At 42.0% G+C, this 20711-nt stretch overlaps 2 protein-coding genes across 9 annotated transcripts in view; one reads left to right on the top strand and one right to left on the bottom strand.

Annotated features, from left to right (window-relative positions):
- Positions 1–1127, top strand: part of LOC106954997 (brain-specific angiogenesis inhibitor 1-associated protein 2-like) — a 60147-nt gene extending 59020 nt beyond the window's left edge. For 3 of the 5 annotated variants that reach the window (XM_015044902.1, XM_015044901.1, XM_015044903.1), the window contains 2 exons: positions 360–506; positions 546–1127. In XM_015044902.1, the coding sequence (XP_014900388.1) occupies positions 360–498 (139 nt within the window). In that variant the 3' untranslated portion in view covers positions 499–506; positions 546–1127. Of the gene's footprint in view, positions 1–359; positions 507–545 lie in introns of those variants that run through there. The other 2 variants (XM_015044907.1, XM_015044906.1) reach the window with 1 other exon arrangement.
- Positions 1128–5620: 4493 nt separating this feature from the next.
- Positions 5621–20711, bottom strand: part of aatkb (apoptosis-associated tyrosine kinase b) — a 59778-nt gene continuing 44687 nt past the window's right edge. For 3 of the 4 annotated variants that reach the window (XM_015044892.1, XM_015044889.1, XM_015044890.1), the window contains 11 exons: positions 17599–17678; positions 16573–16691; positions 15953–16040; positions 14838–14971; positions 14389–14473; positions 14091–14212; positions 12599–12748; positions 8944–12415; positions 8213–8342; positions 7914–8120; positions 5621–7388 (listed from right to left, as the gene is read on the bottom strand). In XM_015044892.1, coding sequence (XP_014900378.1) covers positions 7360–7388; positions 7914–8120; positions 8213–8342; positions 8944–12415; positions 12599–12748; positions 14091–14212; positions 14389–14473; positions 14838–14971; positions 15953–16040; positions 16573–16691; positions 17599–17678 — 4616 coding nt within the window. In that variant the 3' untranslated portion in view covers positions 5621–7359. Of the gene's footprint in view, positions 7389–7913; positions 8121–8212; positions 8343–8943; positions 12416–12598; positions 12749–14090; positions 14213–14388; positions 14474–14837; positions 14972–15952; positions 16041–16572; positions 16692–16823; positions 17576–17598; positions 17679–20711 lie in introns of those variants that run through there. The other variant, XM_015044891.1, reaches the window with a different exon arrangement.

Consider the following 20711-nt stretch of genomic DNA (forward strand, 5'->3'; position numbering starts at 1 on the left):
TTTTTTTTTTTTTTTTTTTTTTTTTTTTTTTTTTTTTTTTTTGAGTTGTGCTGTGTCTTTGGGTTTATTTCCATCACTGCTTGTTTTGTTTCTGTGATGTAAACGCTGGCTTTATATGAGCTGATTATGGGTTGTTGCAGCGCTTGTCCTGGAAATGCGTGGTGGTGTTTCAGCAGCATGCTCGGCCTTTTCTGTATTGTTGTTTCTGCATGACTCATCTTCAGAGCGGTTTTATTTATACCTATGGTGTTTTTATGAAAGCAGATGCTCCAGCTCTTTTGTAGTCTTTCGTGTGTTTTACGTTATTTTCGGCAGCTGATGTTTGTTCCTTTTCTCTCTCTCTCTCTCTCTGCGCCCAGGAGAGGGCCGCCCAGCGAGCCGACTGTGGAGGCTCCAGCTAAACCCCTGCTTCCTGATGAAGATGAAGCTGAGGAGGAGCATCTTGATGAAGCTCACTACGACTCCTTGGAAACCTCGACGGCCACAGAGAGCCCCTGAGCTGCAGCACAATTATTTTGCTTCTCAATGAAGTCCTCAAAAAAAAGATTACATTAGCAGAAAAAAACAGAGCTGAGATGATGTGACGTAAACAGATGCTCGACAACCCAGACAAACTTTTGACTCCTTCTGTTTGTAGATACTTTAGGTACAAATGGACACGAACAATGTTTTATAGTCGGACTAAAATTTGAGTTTTGTATATACTTGTTTGTAGATGTAGCCAGTTATTTAGAACCAAAAAGGGCTTTAATGGCATTTTCAAGGTGTTTAACCTTTTCGCCCTTGCTTTCTTACTGCCTTCATCCAGAACAACAGCGCCATCTGTTGTTGCTGCTGAAGCACTGCCACTTCCTGAACCACTAAGAGAGCAAACCGATTATTTAAACAAACTGTTGCAAAAGTCTGTGAAACACTGTTAAGTGAGTAAAACGTCTTCAGCTCAGAAAACACAAAATCTTATGGTTAGATATTTATGTTTAGATATTCTGATCTGGTTTCTGAAAGCTTTGAGCTGATAATTAGCAATGTTCAAATGATTTGTTTCCAGTCTTTCTGCCCAAACGGCCATTTCTTATTTACGATTGAAACGAGATTTTTACAGCGACTATTACAAAAAAAAAAAAAAAGACACTTCACTATGTTTTTTCTGACAATTACATAAGAGTAAAACCGGTATCGGACCGGGTCGGAACCTGATGCTGTCTCAGCTGAGCCTGTGGAGTGTTTCCCATTGTCTAGGTTAAAATGCACAGATGTCCCTTGAAAAGATGTGATTCTGAAAGCACTATGTGTTGCTCTAAAAATGCTTTCTAGATTTTTATGCATCAGTGCTTTTGCCAAGGGAACGGATTCAACCGCATGTAGAGAACCTTAACAGGGTTAGGGTCAGTCTTCTTTTTTTCATGGTAAAATGTATGAATGTAATTCTGTTTTTTGGAGCTTAACAAAACGATCCTTTGTTGTTCTGTCAGCTGTTATCAGATGACCAGGACAGACTCGCTCACTGACATTCCTTCAGATTTCATTTTAACGGTTCCATAATATTCTCTACTCTCTTCTAATCTTTTTATCAGAAACTTTTTTTTATAAGAAGCTTAACTATTTTCTTTCACATTCACTTCCCAGCTTAAACTCTGTAGACCAATCCATCACACAGTGACTTGTTGATACGTCCTACTGAACTTCCTTTTTGTATCCTGGATATTTGACATTTGTTTAATGCAATTGTGAACAAACAAAATTTAACAAAACAAAACCGATTATTATGGGTCTATATTGTCTCCAAGAAAACAGTTTGGAATATGTTTTTTCCACATAAAGATATTCCAAAGTTTTTTTTGTTTAAAAAAAAAAAAGCTGTATAATCTGAATTTATATCCAAGTTGACTTTCAAAATAATGTAAAGCTTCAGTTTATTGTTTTTTTTTGTGTCAGCTGTGGTCTGAGTGTTCAGCCTTAATGAAATTGGTAATTAAAAATATAAATTTACTTGAACTCTCTTACTGTCAGCGATGTAGACAACTGGTGAGGCTCTTTTTTGTTAGTAATCCATGTTGTAAACCATATTTTATAGTAAAAAAAAATTAGCAGAGAGCAGATGCAAAAGGAAAACAAATACTAGAATATTGCAGTTTTTGATTGGTTCCACATTTAGTCTTCAAGTAATGTCATTGTGGATTGTTGTTGAATTGTTTTTTGAGCATTGAAAATGTACATAAATGTGCTAGACAGTATTGGCAGTATTGACTCAGATTAGCCCCCATGTGTCAGTATGTTGCTCTGTATTTATGTTAGAACAATATGTGACCTCTAGTGGTTGGACGTGTTGTGCCAAATGGAGTCTTATTTGCTGCCATTGAATTGTTTGGTTAGAATAAATCTTCACACCTGGCTAATATACAGTATTATATATAAAAAAAAAATTATATTTACCTGTTACCAAAATCATTTGTTCTTATCCCAAATCCTAAAAAGCAAAATCAAGATGAGACTTTTTGTTCCACTGAAAGCTAAAAACCAACCAGAAACTGATATGAAGTTTTATTAGATGTTTTCCATTCCAGTTCGTTTCTCGTGGTTACAGGTGCTGCTGCTGAAGAAGAATGGCAAATATCTTAAATTAATCATTAAACTAACTGAATGAGAGAAGAGTAAAAAAAACTAACAAAAAAATCAGCCACTGAAAGTAGAGCAAAAGAAGGAAAACCTTTAAATAAGGCATACTAAATATATGATTTGTGTATGATATACATACACAAATGTGTGTGTGTATATGTGTGTATGCAATAACTAAATACAATTGATGTTCAAGTTGACTTTCAGATGATTATTAAAATACCTACACTAAAAATGCATTTAAATTTCAGCTTCATCTAAAAAAAGTTAATAAAATATGAATGATACTCGATGTTTAGGTTATTTTATTTTTTTAGAAGACTCAGACGCTGCCAGTTCATTTTTAACCTTTTTTTGTTTATAAATTAATCGCACTGATAAATACTTCTGTTTTAAACTTGGCACACACAACTGTTCATTGTTAAAGCCTCGGCGTAAAATGATGGCTACTTCAGAGTAAATGGTAGTTTTGCAAATATTTGTGACTCAATCATAAACCCAATGTCTGTTTTCCGATTTAATGTATAAGAATAAATCAAATCTACGCAGTTTGTTTGTTTTTCTTTTTACTCTGGGAAAATCATGACTTTAATTCGCTCATTCTTTGCTGTGTTGCTTCTGCTCATTAAAGTTTGCAGATCTCCACCTGCTCAGTTCTCTAGCATTTTATTCAGGTGGAGGTCTGGGCTTTGACTAGACCATTGCATACTATTCACACCTGACTCTAGAATACTGACACAAAGAGGCTTTAAAGGTAGAAAACTCATCTGGCTTTCAAAATTAGTCCAAATGATCTGCCTTTTACCACTGTGCTTGATGGTTATAAAATATTTGTGCTGGTTTGCTGTGTGGTTTCTCTCCAAACATGATGCTGTGCATAAAGCTATTACCTCTAGTTTTCTCTTATCTATTCAGAGGACTTTGTTCCTCGAGTCTTCTGGTTCAAATGAAATGCTACAAACCTAAACCATGCAGCTGGACTAGCCAAATTTGATTGGTCTCTTTCTTTTTGTCTTGCAGTGAACTTAATGTTCTAAATACTAAGATCTAGGCTGCGATTGAGCGAATTTTGCGTTTAAACATTGCATCATTTGAGTTTCGGTCATTCTAAATGAGCTTTAAAAACTCCAGGGAATCACAGATTAGTCTTTACTCAAATAACACTTTGAAAAAGTCAACAAAAGCCTTAAGCTGTGTAAACCAGAGTTTATTTATATCTAATAGAAAGTACAGAAAGTAATGATTTCAACAGTTCAGAGTGGGGGAGGGGGCACATATTACAGACTGAATCCCAGTCCTTCTCCTGCACATTCCTACAGTCGGTTCAGACCAAAGCTGCCATCTTGTTCCTCACCTCGGTCTTTGCTTTGGGGTGAAAACAACACCAAGTTGTACTTGACCCTGAAACACAACACAACATGTCTTTGGCAACAGTAAACATAGAGATATTCCTTTATTTCGTCCGTTCCCCTGCCTCACTAGCTCATCGATACTCAAAAGTATTTTTCTCTCAATACAAAAATATTACAGACAGCCATCGAGATGTTTCTACACTAAAGTGTTACAGAATCTTAAAGCCCCAGAAGGCAAACACATAGAAGACACTACATGTTGGTTTAAAAGCAGAAACCTGCATTTTAATGGCTCTGAAAACGCACCGGGGTCTCTTCTCTCGTTTGTTTGTTTTTTTTAGATTCAACACAAAAATCACAGCATTGTCACACTTCATGATCAGCTGAGACAATAAATCGGACTAAACTGTTGTAATCCACGAGTCCAACCCAAAAACAATATGGCTCGGGTTTTAAATGGTTCTGCTAATCCCAGAGTCGGAAAACAAAACTGTAGCCAACAATCAGCAGGTTACAGTAATAACAGAGTCAAGTACTTTCTTTCTTTACCACTCCTACAAACCAGTGACGGAGAGCAAACCCTGGATGTTTCAGAGCGTGTCCACTGTGAATGTTTAACTAATTGCAGGAACATCAGTCTCTCTCTCTCTCTCCACTGTGTTTCAGCCTTTATTGCAGAAGTCCAACCCAGTTAGACTCTGATTGTTCAGTCAATGGACCAGCACCGTCTGCTATAGGAAATAACATGTCATTTAAACCATTATTTTATTTCTACTAGGTTTTAAAATCCAGAAAAAAAACCTTTCCAAAAAAGTGGATGGATGCATTTTCTTCTAGGTGATGTCAATTTTTGTGGACATAGTCGCCAATCTGCTGACAAGAGAAAATATTACAGGTGCTTTTTTAGTGTCACTATGTTTTTGAAATACAACAATTTAACCAGAAAATAAAACAAAACAAAAAAAGCTGCATTTGTTGTATCTGTTTGCAAAAACATTAGTTGGTTCGGTAACGCTTTATTTGACATGACACTGACACAAACATGACAACACCTGTCATGAGGCGTCTCCATGAATGGTTATGACTGTTGTCATGAAGTGTCATTCAGTAAATAATGACACGTTTAGTGCAAAGCTGACATTTTCAATTGAGTTTTCATGCTAGTTTTAATGGGATTTTGCGTTAAAAGTTTCATTATTTACTGGATAATGCAAAGTTGACACTTGGACGAACTTTTAATGCAACTATTAGGACACCTTTTCATTAAAAGTGTCATTATTTACCCAATGACACTTCATGACAACAGTCAAACGTTCATGAAGACTCCTTCGTGTTCATAACAGATGTTATGTCATGTTTATGAAAGTGTCATGTCAGCCTTATGCAGACCCCTTCAAATAAAATGTTACTCATGGGGTTTTGTCACTTTCACTCAGTTACTAAGAAACACAGTGGAAACTTCAGACGGTCACTTTGGGCTCTGGAGCTGCAGGTTTCCAAACCCTGATCTAGTCGTGAGGACTAGTAAGTGACAATCCAGTCAAGTCTTTAGATAAATCTAAGGTAACCTTAGATTTAACTTTTTGTTAAAGTGTCTGAAGGTTGACATGAGAAATGTATTCTTCTTTGACCTTAATCAGACTTTTTTTATCAAGCCAGCTGTAGGATAGTAATGATGTTTTTGGTGAATTACATTTGTGACTGAGAACATACCTGGAAACCTTTCACTTGCAAAGGTTTCCAGCTGCTGAAATGTGCTTTACAACTGAATTTGAGAAACTGTCTCAGTTGAAACTGAATTGGTGATAAAGTTGTGTAGAATGAAGCCAGACGTTAACAGATGCATTAGTGCAACGTCTGTGGTGATGAAGACTGGTCTAAAAGGTTCAAATAACCCCCAGTTATGTTAATGAGCTTTGGGTGATGACCAAAAGAACAAGTCCACATGTAATTAACTCCTCATGCAGAGTGACTGACCTCATCCAGGCAGAAAGAGGAAAGCTTTTGGGGTCCATTAAGGATCTGTCCCACTAGTAGAAGTGCAGGCCAAAGACCGGCTGGACCTCAACACTCTCAGCTGCGTTAGGAAACGTCTTAAAGTTCTTGAAAGAAAAAGCTGGGGAGGTCTGAAGGTCTCTGATAAGAGGTTAAAAATGGATGGATGGGTTATAAGGAGCACAACTGATTCTGAGGTGATCTGAAGTTTTAAGATGAAAGATGTAATCTAGGAAAATCAAAACAAATCTTTTTAAAGTTGATCCCAATGATATAGTTGTGGTCATAACTCTGGCTTTCACAGAGCTGAAGTTGTTGTTCTTGACGTAGCGAATCACAAAGTTCCAGAAACGCGTCACCGCAGCTCTGCTTGGTGCTGCTGTGCCAACCTGGACTGTGGATCAGTGAACATTAGAGCTTCCCATCTGCTCTGGAGTTACAAGATCTTTGCATCAATGTGATGAAGAACCTTCATGTGTTCAGATTAACCAGAATAAAACCCGTCTTGCAGGCGAATCGATTCTCAGCTTAGGCAGAAAATATACAAACACGAAAAGCTCCTGATGTTGGGTATAACTAGTGTCTGTTTCTCTTTGTCCTGAATCATTCTTAGTGGTTTTTAGGTTATTGAAACTACAAACTCTTAAAGAAAAGTAATTGAGTTACCTCTTACTTCCAGCTTTTGGATGTCATAGACTCGGTTTGGTGGCGAGGACGTTATATTTGTAAAACAGAAAAGTCTCAAACACTAGTTCATAGCAGACAGACGGTTCAGTCTATGACCAGACAGCTTCGTTTCCTGTCACACCACAGTGTCCGTTCTCTCTGAATGAAACCAAGTATTAACATTATATTACTTGCGATGCCTCAAGCGTTCGTGATGTTTATTAGTACAAGTAAAACAGTTGCTAAACAGTAGAAAGTCTTAAGCTGCTCAGTCTTGTTCAAGGTGCTCGTCCGTTGTTGAAAAGCCACAAAGTGGATGTGATTTTTACTGGGCAACAATCTGGCAGCAGTTTCGTTTTCGTCCCGTTTCAGTGAAGATCGGCTCCACGTTGTCATGAATGAAAAAAATTAAAAAGGTGGCAAATGTGTCCTTTTATGCCTTTGATCCAAAAATATACAGGGCTCCTTAATAGCCCTAGTTCATCTTTCATATGTCCTTCACAAAGTGTAATATTCGTTGTCTTTTCAGTATTCTAAACTACTCTCGGGTTACATGTTGGTGAGAGGGCTTTAGATTTGAAGTGTCCGCAGGCGGTAAGAGGCACTGTCTTGTGTTTGGAAAACCTGACATTACAATAATAATAATAATAATAATAATGATAAAAAAATCTGAAGTCATGCTAAAATAGGTCCAGCTGTTGTCACAGAGGCAGTGAAGATCCACCGCTTTTTATTCCTTATCTCCATCTTCACTGCTTCCTACAAGGACAGAAACAGAAACAGAAACTGAATTTTACATTTAAACATTTTATGTTTGCTTTGAGTTTTATAGAAGGTTAGAAGGATCTGTTCTTGGTCGTAGAGCCAGAAAAAGCTGAAGTTGACTGTCCTTTGTGAGAAACAGGGGCTCCCTGGTGAGAGATTTTTCAATCTTAGGGTTATTATACCTCGTAAAATTATCTGTAACTAGTGTACAAAGAAATAAGATCATACAATTGTAAATTAAAGAAACCCACGCTATTCTCACCTCTGTCTTCAACTTAATATTTCAGTCGTACAGCACACCCCATGACTGCATGATTCCTTTCTTTAAGCTCCTAGACCTTTTTTTTTGCATCCTACGACATGCTAACTGCTTTTTTTAGTTGTTTTTTTTCCCCCTAATTTTGTGCGATTGTGCTAAACAAAACTTAGCTTTGTTTCTGTTTCCGTGTCCTTTAGCATTCAGTCATGATTCTGCCATAAAGGCAGCGGAGTTGTGTGCAGGTGGTTGAAGCCACCAACCTCCTGCCGAGTCCATGTCGGAGTCGGAAATGTGAGTGATGGAGAACCGAGACACGTTGGATGGGGAGACGGTGAACCGGGACAACTGGACGGCCGGTTTGGGCTCCAGAGCCTTGGCAACGGCGCGAGGTGGAGGGGAGTCGGCTGCTGTCGAGGATGTAGGCAGAGGAAGGAGGGGAAAGTCGTCCTCCCACTCAAACCCTGCGCCTGAGAGAAGACGGTGGGGAAAGGTTTCCTATTGTCTGATAAAAACTTCATTTCTAGGAACAAATAAATGCAAAAACAACAAACACACTCACTCTCCTCCGAGACGTTCCCATCTGAAGAATCATCTGAGATATTAAGTCTTTGCTGGGGTTTTCGTCCAGAGCTCGAACCCTCGGATGCTAATGGGAAGCCGTGCTCAACCAGCTCTTTAGTTGGACTCTCCTGGTGAGGTAATATTAGGAAATGATTACTTAAGGAAGCAGGCACAATACAGAAAACCAAGGATGCAGTGAAAAAGCTTAGTCCCCCGCAAAGGAACAACCTTGAGTAAACTTCCTATATTTTAGCTTTACATGCAATGAGAAATCAGAAGGAACTGGACGATGTTTCAGCTGCATTGGCCCTAATAATTGACACCAAGGTGGTTGGAAACAAAAACTATCCAGAAACTGTCCGCCATGCACTACCAAAGAACACTCTTCAGTGTGGAAGTTGTTGCTGTTGGAAGAATGCTCAAAGTTAGATACTTTCAATACCAGCGATGTAGTTAAGATAAAGTTAAAAAATGTTTGAGAAGATATTAGAACCAGGTCTGTTTTATTTTTATTAGATGATTACTGCATGCTTAGAGCAAAAGGACTGTAATATACTATGACATTTATTTACTGCAGTTCCTGCTAATGCCTGATGCTTCTTAGCATCAGGGTTTTGGCATTAGCTATGCTGCTCAAATGCATTTTGGTCAAAACTTTATAAAAACTTGAAGTTGGAAATCAACCACAAAAGCTCTTAGCAAGTTGAACATCCCATTTCCACTTCTCACCTGATCGAACAGATAGACGGTAACGTCATCAAAGAAAGACACCGTCTTCTTCTTATGGTCCTCCTCCGGATTCTCTGCGGCCAGGCTCGGCATCTTGAGGAGGCTCCGCAGTTTGTGAGCCTCGCTGTTGTCGCTCACCACTATGGGCACTGGGTGGCACTCTTCCTCACTCTCCTCCTCCTCCTGCATGCTGTAGCTTCGCAGCTCCTCATCCGACTCATCGCTGTCATCGGTGTCGGCGTCCTCCTCGTCGGCCTCCTCGCCGTTAGCGAGAGACGATCGGCCCTCTGTTGCAGCAAGTGGAGGTTGTGGGCTGGATGGAGAGACTGGTGAGGAAGAAGAGAACCTCCTGCTGTTGGCTGTGTGCTGCAGCGCTACCTCGTCTTTCGGTAAGACGTGCAGGATTTCTCCGGACATTCCCAATGGCCTTTTGTGACTTGTTTTCATCGGCGTTTCCTCGACTTTGCCGGCCTCAACAGAATCCGTTTTGTCCTTCATGTCCTTCTCTTCCTTAAAGCTGGAAGCAGAGTCTCCATTGAGGGCACCAAGCGCTTCCTCCATGGCCCCGACCACCTCAGCTGCCCAGTCCCCTAAGGCTGAACTCTCTTCATGAGATGGCCATTCATCCAGCATTGCCTCTGCTCTCAAGGCAGAATCTAAAGGTTCCTCATTCTCCATCAAGCTTGCCCCTGGAGGAAGAGATTCTGCTCCGCCTTTTGGATTGTGGTCCACTTCAAGTTTTAAATCTTTGTTCACCACACCATCTTTTAGTTCTTCCTCCTCTTCACTTTTTCTTTTCTCTGCCTTTTTTCCTCCGACATGCTGTTTTTCTCCATCACTGTGATGATCCATTTCTTTCAGCTGGAGTTCCCTCTCCTCATCTCGACTTTGCTTTTCATTCTCATAATCTGAAAAGTAGGCAGAGTCTCTGTACGGAGTCTTGTCACTCAGTGGTAAAAGAATGTGGTCTTCTGTCTGTGAGCTTTCCAAAATCGAACCTTGACCCAATGATGGTTGAACCTCTGCTTTATCCTCTTCCTCATGGTTCTCCTGAACTTCCTCTAGACCGCCATCCAGGGTAGGCTTTCCCTGAGGTTGTGATCGGGTGTCATGGGACTCTTTGGGGACAAACTCTGGACTCTCGTTATTCTCTGTATCATATCCGCTGTCCATGGCTTTAGGTGAGCTGGAAGGGTGGGAAGAAGCAGGGCTGAGACCTTCACAAGATCCAGCAGCAGATGGCAGATCCATTGAGTCCATGGAATCAGGAGTTCCTACCTGCTTCTGCAAAGATTTGAAAGCAGGAGACGCATTCAGCTCATTGCCCTCATCGGCAAAGATGCCTGAAGTCACGTCAGTGATGTCGTCTGTTATGTCTTCTTCCTCGTCGCTGCAGTCAAGGATGTCAATGAGACTTACGGTGGAGCCGGCCTGGTCCACGCCGCTGTCGGCTGTGTGGCTCAGCTCCGACTGGGGATCTGTGATGGAAACCATCACGTGCCTGTTGTCAGGAGGCGGTGGAGTGTTTTTAGTCATCGTCAGAGTCACCTCTTCTTTTCTAGGTTCTGGTGGTTTTTGCATGACCAGATTTTCTTTGATTACTTCCTCTCGCTTCTCTGTAAGTGCCGTTTCTTCAGATGAAGGATTAATATAGTGCTCTTCACAGTCATCAGCCTTTATCAAGGTGTGTTTGGAAACAATGGGACCCCCTGGCGCCGGTGACAGATTGATCATCTCCTCACTGCTGAGAATATCGGTGGTCTTGTCTGTGATGTAGTTGCTGTGACTGTAGCTGTGACAGTAGTTGTTGTTTCTCACTAACAAACCAGTGAGTGGATCAACAAAATGGGTGTGGCAGCACTCTCCAGATGGTGGCACCTGAGTGTCCCCTTCATGGCACAGGTAGATGTAGGCATTGCAGTTGTCTGAGGGCACCATGGTGTGATGTTTACTCAGGGTGAGGCAGGCACTGTTATCTTTGGCCTGGTGGGGCTCTAAATAGTCGATGGGTTTGGGCAGAGAGTGAAAAGCCAGGCTGTGCTGGTCCGGCCAGGTGTCTTCGATGTCCGTACTTGGCATGGTGTAGTTGAAGTCGGTGTAAGAATCCTGTCTGCAGCTGTGGCTCGCCCGCCTGTGGTGTCCTCCGCTGCTGTGCCTGTGTTTCGAAGGCCACGTATTGCAGGTGTGTCTCTCGAGAAATATGTCCTCCTCTTCTTCTTCTGTGTCGCTGTCTCTGTGTCCGATGAAGAGCGCGCCTCCGGTCTTCATGTTGATGCTGACCGAGTGGCTGTTGTGTCTCGTGTGACTAGGCATGGTCTTCCTTAAAGAGCCCATCATGTCATAGTAGCCCCCTGTCATGTTCTTCCCTAAGAGAGAGGTCTGGCTGGTGTCCAGGTATGTCTCTCTGTAGGCCTGTTCAGGTGGACTGGTCACAGATGGGGATATACCCAGAGGATTCTCCAGTTCTCCTAAAGCCTGACGAAGGCTTCTTGACCCCCAGCTTTCTTGGAGATGCTCACTGGAATGCTCACTTCCAATCAGATAGGGATCCATTTCTAAAGGAGGGGAGTGCTCATAGTAGTAGCCCCCATCTCTGTCTTTGTAGGACACATAGTGACTTGACTCCCATGGTCGAAGGGGGCTGCTGTCTGAAACCTGACCTAAAAGAGGCTCCATTGTCAAGGAGATGGCTGGACTTGAATCATTGGAGTCATACAGATCAGATTTATGGATGTCAGCAGACCAATAGGGACCCATGGTTTTGGTCTGTGATGGGCAGGCCATGCATTCACCAGAGTCTGCACTACCAGTCAGGAAGCTCCCACTGCTGCCCTGGTAGTCTGGGCTGTAGGAGCACAGGTTGTAACCTGGATCCATGTTACAGTCCACAGGCTCCTCAATACGGATGTAATATTCACTGCTTACTGAGGGGCTATGGGCGCTGAGGACGGGGAGCACACTGGGAGGATGCAAGTGTTTTGGTTGATAGTAGGTAGGAGAAACTCCGTGGCTTAGGCTCTCCATGGGACATCCTCCAACAATGCCCCCTGGTGGATAAAACACTTCTGGACAGTGATGGTTGGCCTGAGCACAAGTGCTTGAGGACTCTTGGGATATGTAGGATGGATCTGCTCTGGCTTGCTCCCACTTGTACTCAAAGTTCAGGCCGTGGCTGGTCTCTGTGACCGTCAGTATGTCATCTCCAGACTCTGAATGGTAGCAATCACCAGATGAAAACTGCTCCAGTAAAGGGAAGGAAGAGGAGGTTAAGGAGGGCTGGTCTCTAGATATTGTTGAGGCGGTGTGGTGACCGTTGAATCCAGCGTTGGGACGCAGCGAGTTCCAGCGCCTCTCAAAGTCCTCTTCAGCCTCGCTGGCCCCTTTTGCACACAGATAGCTGAGCAACAGGTGGACTTCCTCTGCATTGGGTCTCTGGTCAGGTTGGAGCCAGCAGAATTGCATCACTTCATACCTGAGGAGCCCAACAATGAGAAGGGAAAGTGTTCAAAGTTAACCTATAAAACTGACTAAAAACAAACGTGATAATCTGAGCAAGGAACTTGGAAGTAATTTCACTGAGCTGTTCTTGGCTCTGAGTTTTGTTGCATTTTGTCTTCCTCCCCCATGGACATGCCTGTATCTGTGTGTGACTCACCAGCGCTCAGCCAGGGGAACTTTGAGCAGCGGCTTGGGAAGTCGCAGTTGTTGCTCTCTTACGGCATACGTCAGGACCTGTCTGTCAGAGTAGTGTCTGTAGGGCTGGTTTCCCAGCTCAAACAGCTCCCAGATGGTCACACCAAGAGACCTGGGAGGGCGAGACAGCGTGGACATCCACCTTTAGATCCCCACAGTCTCATAGCATCCATGCTTTCATAATGTAAGATTTTTTTGCTGAGCTGGTTGGGTCAAATGGCTTCTCCATTTTTAGTCTTTTTTTCTTACATTTCCTCTTTATCTGGTGAGAAAACTAATATTGTTCATATGCAGCTGCAAATACGGCCCAAAGGATTGTGTTTGATCGTAAAACTGCTACTTATGTTAGTAACAGGTCCAACGCACTGATGGTGCATCTTTTGGATGAAATGTAGATTTTCTGCAATTCTCAGGCAAGCTTTTCAATGAAAATTTTCTCTGTGAATCCAATAAAATATATCGGCCGCAGGCTGTAGATGTAGCCAATAAATTCTCTGCAATGATTAATAATTTACAAGCAGTTTGTCTATTGTAGAAATGTGCATATTCTGCAACATAAGCTCCGATACTGTGCTGCTGGTAGCCGTATAAATGAATAAATATATCCAAGCTTCTTTCTTTGCCTTGCAGCAAAAAAATACTTCTGATGACTGATGAAAGATTCTCCCACTAAACATGTAAGCAAGTTGTTCACATGTTGTTGAAATAATTGAGATGTATTAAAAGTTGAACATAGAGTTTGAACAGATTGTTTACACAGAAGAGGGTAAAATGTTTCAGAGTTTTGCTAACAGGTTGATTTTTTATTTTTATTTTTTATGTTTTGCAAAAAATATGGAATTAGCTGAAATTATGTGTAGAAATGTCTGTGTTGTGTTATTAGAAGACCTTAAATATGAGGTTTAAACAAAGTGAGCATCTTTAGGATATAATATGCAAATAGTCACAACTGTTCTTTAGGAACTGTGGATCAATATTGGCGTAAAGTTTTCTGCTAACAATCATAAATGAATCACACTTAGCCAATTTAGTGGGAATTACAAAAGAAGTCTAGGGGTACTTGAATGCATCGCCATGCCCTGTCTTTAAAATAAACCAACCATAAAAATAGTGAACGATCAAACTGGCCAGACGACAAGAACCTCTGACCCGAATCAGAGAGGAGGAGAAAATAATTAACACAACAAACTGATCGTTGTTAGACTGAACATCACCTGTTAAAGATTTGAATCTACTTTTTGATTAAGTAATTAGATTGGGTTATAACAAACAGCTTATGGCATTTTAATGACACGCTACTGAATTTGTGTCTTTGTACTGATATTTGTTTTCTCTAATAGCTGCAGAATACACATTAAAGATGCGCACCAACAACCACTAATAGTCAAAACGGAGTCTAATGCACAAAAGGGAAATTAAAATGTCTAAATGTGTGAGGGAGTTATCGGTTCTACCAGATGTTGCTTTGCTGGGTCTGATCGGCTATCAGCAGGTTTCCATGAACCTCGTCCACGAGCTCGGGAGCGATCCAGCGCAGCGGCACGTACGTCTGATCCGAGGTCACGTAGAAATCATCCTGGTAAAGAAGAAATGTTAACATATTTCATGATTTGATTCTGAAACACCTGAGTTGTGCATTACAAATGTTAGCAGGGATAAATCCAAGTTATTTTCCTGCCCTTGTCAGACAAGCAAACACAGTTTCTTCAGCAACTGTGCAGCTTGTATTTGGGAACTTTGTGTGGGTCTTACCTTATACTTTGTGTGCGCCAGACTGTAATCTCCGATCTTCACTGAGATGTCAGCGGTCAGCAGGCAGTTCCTCAGAGCCAGGTCACTGATGAGAAATGCAGATAAACACCTCTAACACAGCTGCACCATTTAATAAAATATTACACAGGATAAGATCGTGGATGCTTTTGTTTAAGGTGTTTCAGCTGCTACTGGTGATGGAACATCACGCCTTTTCACCTGCAGCATTAAAGGCTGTACCTTTAATTAAAGCTGATCTGGAGAGGAGTGGCCACCGCCTGCAACAAAATCACTGATGCTGGAGTCAATAAGCAGCACTCAGGCAGCACCAGGATGTTGTTTCAGGAAGCAACTGGAAGCAAAGTTGGTGCAGCAGCTGGATTTTTTTTTTTATTGTAAGTCATACAAATGCTAACTAATCAGTAGCAGCAGCAGCAGCTTGGGACTACCTGTGGGTGAAGTTGTGTTTGTGCAGGTGCAGCAGTCCTGATGCAATGTCACAGGCCATCCTTTGCAGAATCAGGGGCTCAGGGGTGATCGCCTCGTTCGACCTGCAGCTTCGGAGGTAACCCTTCACATCCCCCTGGACACAGCAGAGGAAAATAAGACACTTGCATGTTACAAGGTTTGACCACTGGAGGGCGGTGTTTGGCAGTGAACTGCTCTTTGTGGCCTCCATTTCCTGTTCAGCTTAAGAAGTTTGCATGAAGGAGAAGTAGATCTTCAGATTTATGTGGCGATCTGTGGAAGAATCCAGCGAGTTCAACTCAGACTGACGGTCTCATCTAACTGTTGGCTCATTGTTTAACAACTCCAAAGACTTCAGCACAAACAGCAGCTTCTTTTCCTGTGAAGCATTTCTTGCCTCTCTTTCTTCACATAAAATAATCTTGTGTATAAAAAAATTCAACCTTTTGGGAGTGGTGATGGTTATAAAGTCTAACAGCTGCTGGGAGAAAGGACCTGCCATATCAATAATTTAGTTTACAGCAGATGCTAAGAGATCAAAAAGCCATAAGAAATTACCTTCTACCTGATCAAGTTCACAAAATATTCCACCAGTTTTCTAAGTCAGTAAAATTGTTCAGTGCTCCTGGAAATGCAATGGATGATTTGGCTAAAAAATCAATTGCATTTATTGTTTCAGAACAAAAGAGAACGTATTGCATTTTGTCCCAGGAAGCCTGGAAGTCCAACTAAATGGTCAAAAAACAAAAAAGACCCCAGCTGAAAATTAATTAGATTCGAAGAAATTGTCCAATTGTATTCCTTTTTTTTAAGTGAAATAAATATATCAGGGTAAATAATCTATCAGATACAGGAGAAAACTGTTGAATTTTATCATTTCTAGTATCCAGTAGCTGCCAGCTTCTGTGGGACAAGATCATTAGAGAATTAATCTACAACTCATCTAAATGTTTCAGGCTTGAAATAAAAGGAAAGGTCCGACTGTCAAACGTTCATATTGTGTCACTACTAACGGAAGGATATGAAGTGTTTACAAGTGTTTTTAAGAGTCAAGTCTGTCCTGATTGATGTTGTGTGTTTATGGATGGAGACTCACCAGTGGACAGAACTCCATGACCAGCAGGTAGGGAGTGACTTCAGTGCACTGGGCCAGGCACTGCAGCAGAGCCGGGTGCTGGAGCGTGCTGGAGCGCAGGAAGAGCAAAAAGCACTTAAAGGCATTTCTCTTTAAACTGACAGAGAAAGCACAACTTTCTGAACATTACTGTGGACACATGCATGTGTTTGTTTATTGCATCTAGGACCTGAATGCATCGAAGGCTCCATATTTGCTCTGATGATGAAATCCAGCCTGGATTTCATGAAACTGGGAGAGCAGTGTCTGGAATAAGTTGGCTTCAGTGATCATATGTGAAAACTCTTGGAAATGGATTTGCAATAAATAAAATGTTCATTTATTGCTGCTGAGGTCGTTTTTACAAAGCTCAACGTTTCCATTTACGAAATCGTTGGATTTTGCATTTTTCATCCTCTTAAAGATTTATTTTCAGTTTCAGGAGTGTTGCAGTATTTAATATTTTCTATTCATACTTTGATATTCTTTGTAATCTCTATGTCAGAGTTTCTCTAGGAGCATTTTAAAAGGGAAGACATTTTCCCTCTTTATCAGTTCAATTGATAAAGAGGCCAGATGTGGTACTGGGTGTAAAGTGTTACCGGTAAGGCTGAGCTTCCTCCAGGAAATGCATCTGGTCCTGCACGCTGGCGCTGACTTTGAGCTCCTTCACTACCACTTGGGTGGTGTTCAGGCCCGTGTTCACCTCCCCGAGCAGAACCTGGAACAACGCAGGCACAGACGAATGCATATGGGGAGGAAAGAAGCACACACACACACACACACACACAGAGAAACACCAGTAAACCCATTCACACAAAGACGTGAAGCAGACACACATGCATGGACATACCCAGTGAAGGTACACAGGGATGGAAAGGGCGGGTGTATTTGTGTGAGACGAGTCAGAAACAGACAAAAGACAGGGAAGGGTAGAAGGGAGAAAAATGTTAACTGGTTGCAGAAACATGAGGCTTTCCTACTGGCAGTGACAGCTTCTACACACTGTACCAGTGCAATATTTGTACTCAGAGCTGCGCGCGCCGCCTGTGGAACAAAGCAGCTGTTATTTATCGCACCACAGGCAACACATTGAATTACAGGAGGGTCCTTGGTGCAACTAAGGGTGTTTTCACACCTGATAGTCCGTCAGACTCGGTTCGATTGGGGAACAAAATTGGAACATTTGTTGCATTTTCAGCTGGTGTGGTTTGCCTTCACACAGCACTGTGTCAAACAAATTAAACCCACAGGAAATCCCACTTAAGGAAACAGCATGGAAACCTCAGAAGAAGACATGAGAGCAACTTCCTTTCTTCACAACATGAAAACAAAAATGGAGTAGCGTAAGATTTTAGCGGTTGTAAGATTTCTCTTCCGTCTTTGGTGAAAGACCATGAGCAATTTCTCCCGCTTGTGTGTTTGTTTAGGTTCTGTTTACCCAGAACACCCGGCGCTGTAGTCCACTTCCTGCTTTTGGAGCACCCTTTGATCTGCTTGGCTTCTGAACTGCATCAGAGGTTGATTGCGCGTTCACACCTCCCAAAATAAGCCCAGACTTTCTTGGCAAACGAACTGAAGTTTGATTAAAGTGTGAATGCACTCTAAAAAACTACAGGTGGTCTTACCTTCCCGAACCATCCATGTCCGATCTCCTTCAGGTAGAGCAGACTGTGGCGAGTCAGTTCAGAGGACTTCAGCAGCTGGGCTGAAGGAGGAGAAGAAGGAGAAGAAGAAGAAGAAGAAGAAGAAGAAGAAGAAAAGAAAGACTTGATTGAGCCGTTCAGCATGCTTTAACACATTTCCGACAAACCGCATTACGCCAGAGAACAACTGATAAATTTCCTGATCAGGCTGGTGTGCAGCTGAAATGCAAATTGCTCATGAGAATCCATTTGGCTGAATACGGACTGCATTCATTTAAATGCATTGTAAATCATAATCAGAGGGCTGAAACGCCAAACAGTGTTTTGGCGTTTATGCTGCGTTATCACACAACACAGGGTAATGTGAATGCACGGCTGCTGAATGCTCTGATGGATCTCGTTGCACAGACAAGCTGAAATAAATGTCAGCGCTGATGGATGGAGACGCTGGAGATTGAATGGCTGAGAAACAATCTATACCCTTGTAATCTGAGGCATTTAAAACTGCAGCACAACAAAATGAGCTGCGATTGTCTGACTTTTCAAACAGCAACACATTCTTATGATAGAGAATCAGGTTAGATTTTACTGAAAAAGCTGCAAAAATGCACAGAAAGGTGTTGAAAGGAAGTCCCTCGGAAGCTAATTAAAGAAACTCAAGGCTACTACATAACGCACCACATCTGAGCTATTAGGTATCCACTCTCAGCCGTCTCTGAAGTGGATTATCCCAACATGCTGGTCGCTGAAGAGTAAACACAACATTCTCCATTGTGTTTGATCTGTGCTGGTCTTTCCGTGGCACCGAGCTGTCAGACGGTCCGGTTATCCGAAGCATCGCTGTCAGCACCCCCTGAAGACTTGCACCCATCCTGGCTGCAGAAGGTGTCCTGCCGTCCCATCTCAGTCAAACCAACCGACTGCTGCATCTCCCTCTCCTCCCCTCCCTGCCCTTTCCTTTGGTTTCCATCTGCATCACCCTCCATGACACTTTCGATTCTGGTAGTAAAGCAACCAACAAGCAGATCTTTGTCCAGTCCGGTCCCTGTGTGGAGGCCTTACTGGACCCCCTACGTTCCCTTCTACAGATTGGTCATTCTTTACACCCACTTTCTCCCCGGCCCAACAGCAGAATAGTCGCCATTGTCTGGCCGCGTAGGACAGCACGGTACCAGTTAGGACCAGCTATGGCGCACACACTGGGACTATTATCTCCCAGCTGCATGACAAAGGAATAAACAGCGCCAGGCGAAGGGTTCCACCTACGGCGACATGTTTCCCCTCAAATATTCATAAATCTAACAGAACAATGGGAGAAACATGAGGTGTTCTGTACCAGACTGCTCCCGCTCCAAACCTGTGGCGGTTTTTCATAAAAGCTACTAGGAACGTCTGCTGCAGCAAACACAAACCGGTTTCTCTACCAGCGGTCTCATAGTTAGCGTCAGCCTTTCCTCCATGGTCAAGTCTACGATGTGGAGATCAGTCACAGTTTCCAGAGTTGTGCAAGATCAATCTTCACAGCAACTGGCAGAGTTCAGCGCTGGTTCAAATGACCTCATGTTCACATTTTGCAGATCCACAGGTTCCCTTCCTGTCCCCAGGACATGTTGATGTACAATATTTATAGTTGGAACTGTGTGCTAACTGTCTTTAAATTCTTCAGGTCAATGTTGCTAATTAGTATTGCCGTTTCATACCTATGCATTTCCATTTGGCTCCTTCCGTTTTATATTTTGTACCTTTGCAAACAAACCATTTCACATTCAAACTATTGCAGAACAGTGTAGCTTGCTTTGGTATTTTCATGACCTATTGAGATAAATAGTAGTAAAAATGGATAAATCTCATCTTTGAACTGCTTCTAATTTTCAGAAGATTTTGTATTGCAGCCTATTTCCATTTATTTTGTTCTGATTCTGTTTTTGCCAGTTAATTCTTCAAGATTATGATCATTGCTCAAACCACAATAATTATGAGAAACCTACTTCTGGTGTGCATTTAATGGAGTCAAGTAACCATATTTCTTTGCAAAACACACTGAGTAGAACATAGAAATTTACTTTAAAACCTCTGTCCTCAAAGCTGTTATGAAACATCTCCCTGGTGGGGACAAATTAAAGTGCCTTTAATTTGTTCCATTGGACCTAAAATAATAATTTGGACCTAATATTCATAATTAGACTGTAATATTAAAGAGCATCTGTCCACATGTTCAAAAACTAGAGTAGATGTCTGAATACATAGAAATAGTGATGGTGTGATGGCAGAAGTATCTGCAGGCTGTTTAGCGAGGAGCAGCGTCTAAACACTGCAACATGTTTTGGTCTCTAGTGAAATATTTAACCTAGTAAAATTTACAGGGGCTTTGTTTATCCATTATGTATATTGAAAGTAAATTGTGTAGCTTTAAATAGCTCTAGGACGGGAATCTGCTCCCCAACATGTCGACATGCAGACTCCGCCACTTCCTGTTGCCTCTGACGGCCAGCCGGTTTCCACAGGCCTTTTATTTTTAAATTTAACAAAAGTGGCAGGATAATTTCTCAGCAACAACTGCAGAAAAAAAAGTATGGGTAAAAACACAAATCTGTCCAACACTCGAAGGAAAAAAAAAAAAAAAAAAAAAACTTTTTACAGATACATAAAGTAACTCGAGCTCCGTTTGATGGCAGCATCTCTGCATCTCCACACTGATTGTTGCTGAGTACCAAAACAAAGAGCCTCTCTGTTACATAATGGCTGCTGAAGCCGAGATGTTTTTATCGCGATGCATTTAAACCACTCAGAGCCGAAAGGAATTCCCATCATTCCCACTCATCCCAGTGGCTCCAGTCCTCAACTGATCGTTTAAAGGTAAAGTTTAACCCTCTAAATGCAGAACTGACTTGCAAACGGATCCCATTAAAAGTGCTCGGTCACTCCCTCTGCGTGTATTTAAACATCGGGGAACTTGTTTTTGTGCTCGTGTGGATTCCTGCTCCCGTGTCTCCTCTGAATGGGTGTCAGTTTCATTCGATTCACACAGCAGCCTGCAGCACTCAACAGCTGCGTCAGGGCGGGTCCTTTAAATGGAGCCTCTGTCTGAGCCAAGC

Source organism: Poecilia latipinna, unplaced genomic scaffold, assembly GCF_001443285.1.
Source record: "Poecilia latipinna isolate Pla-1442-1.1 unplaced genomic scaffold, P_latipinna-1.0 Scaffold697, whole genome shotgun sequence".
Lineage (NCBI taxonomy): Eukaryota > Metazoa > Chordata > Actinopteri > Cyprinodontiformes > Poeciliidae > Poecilia > Poecilia latipinna.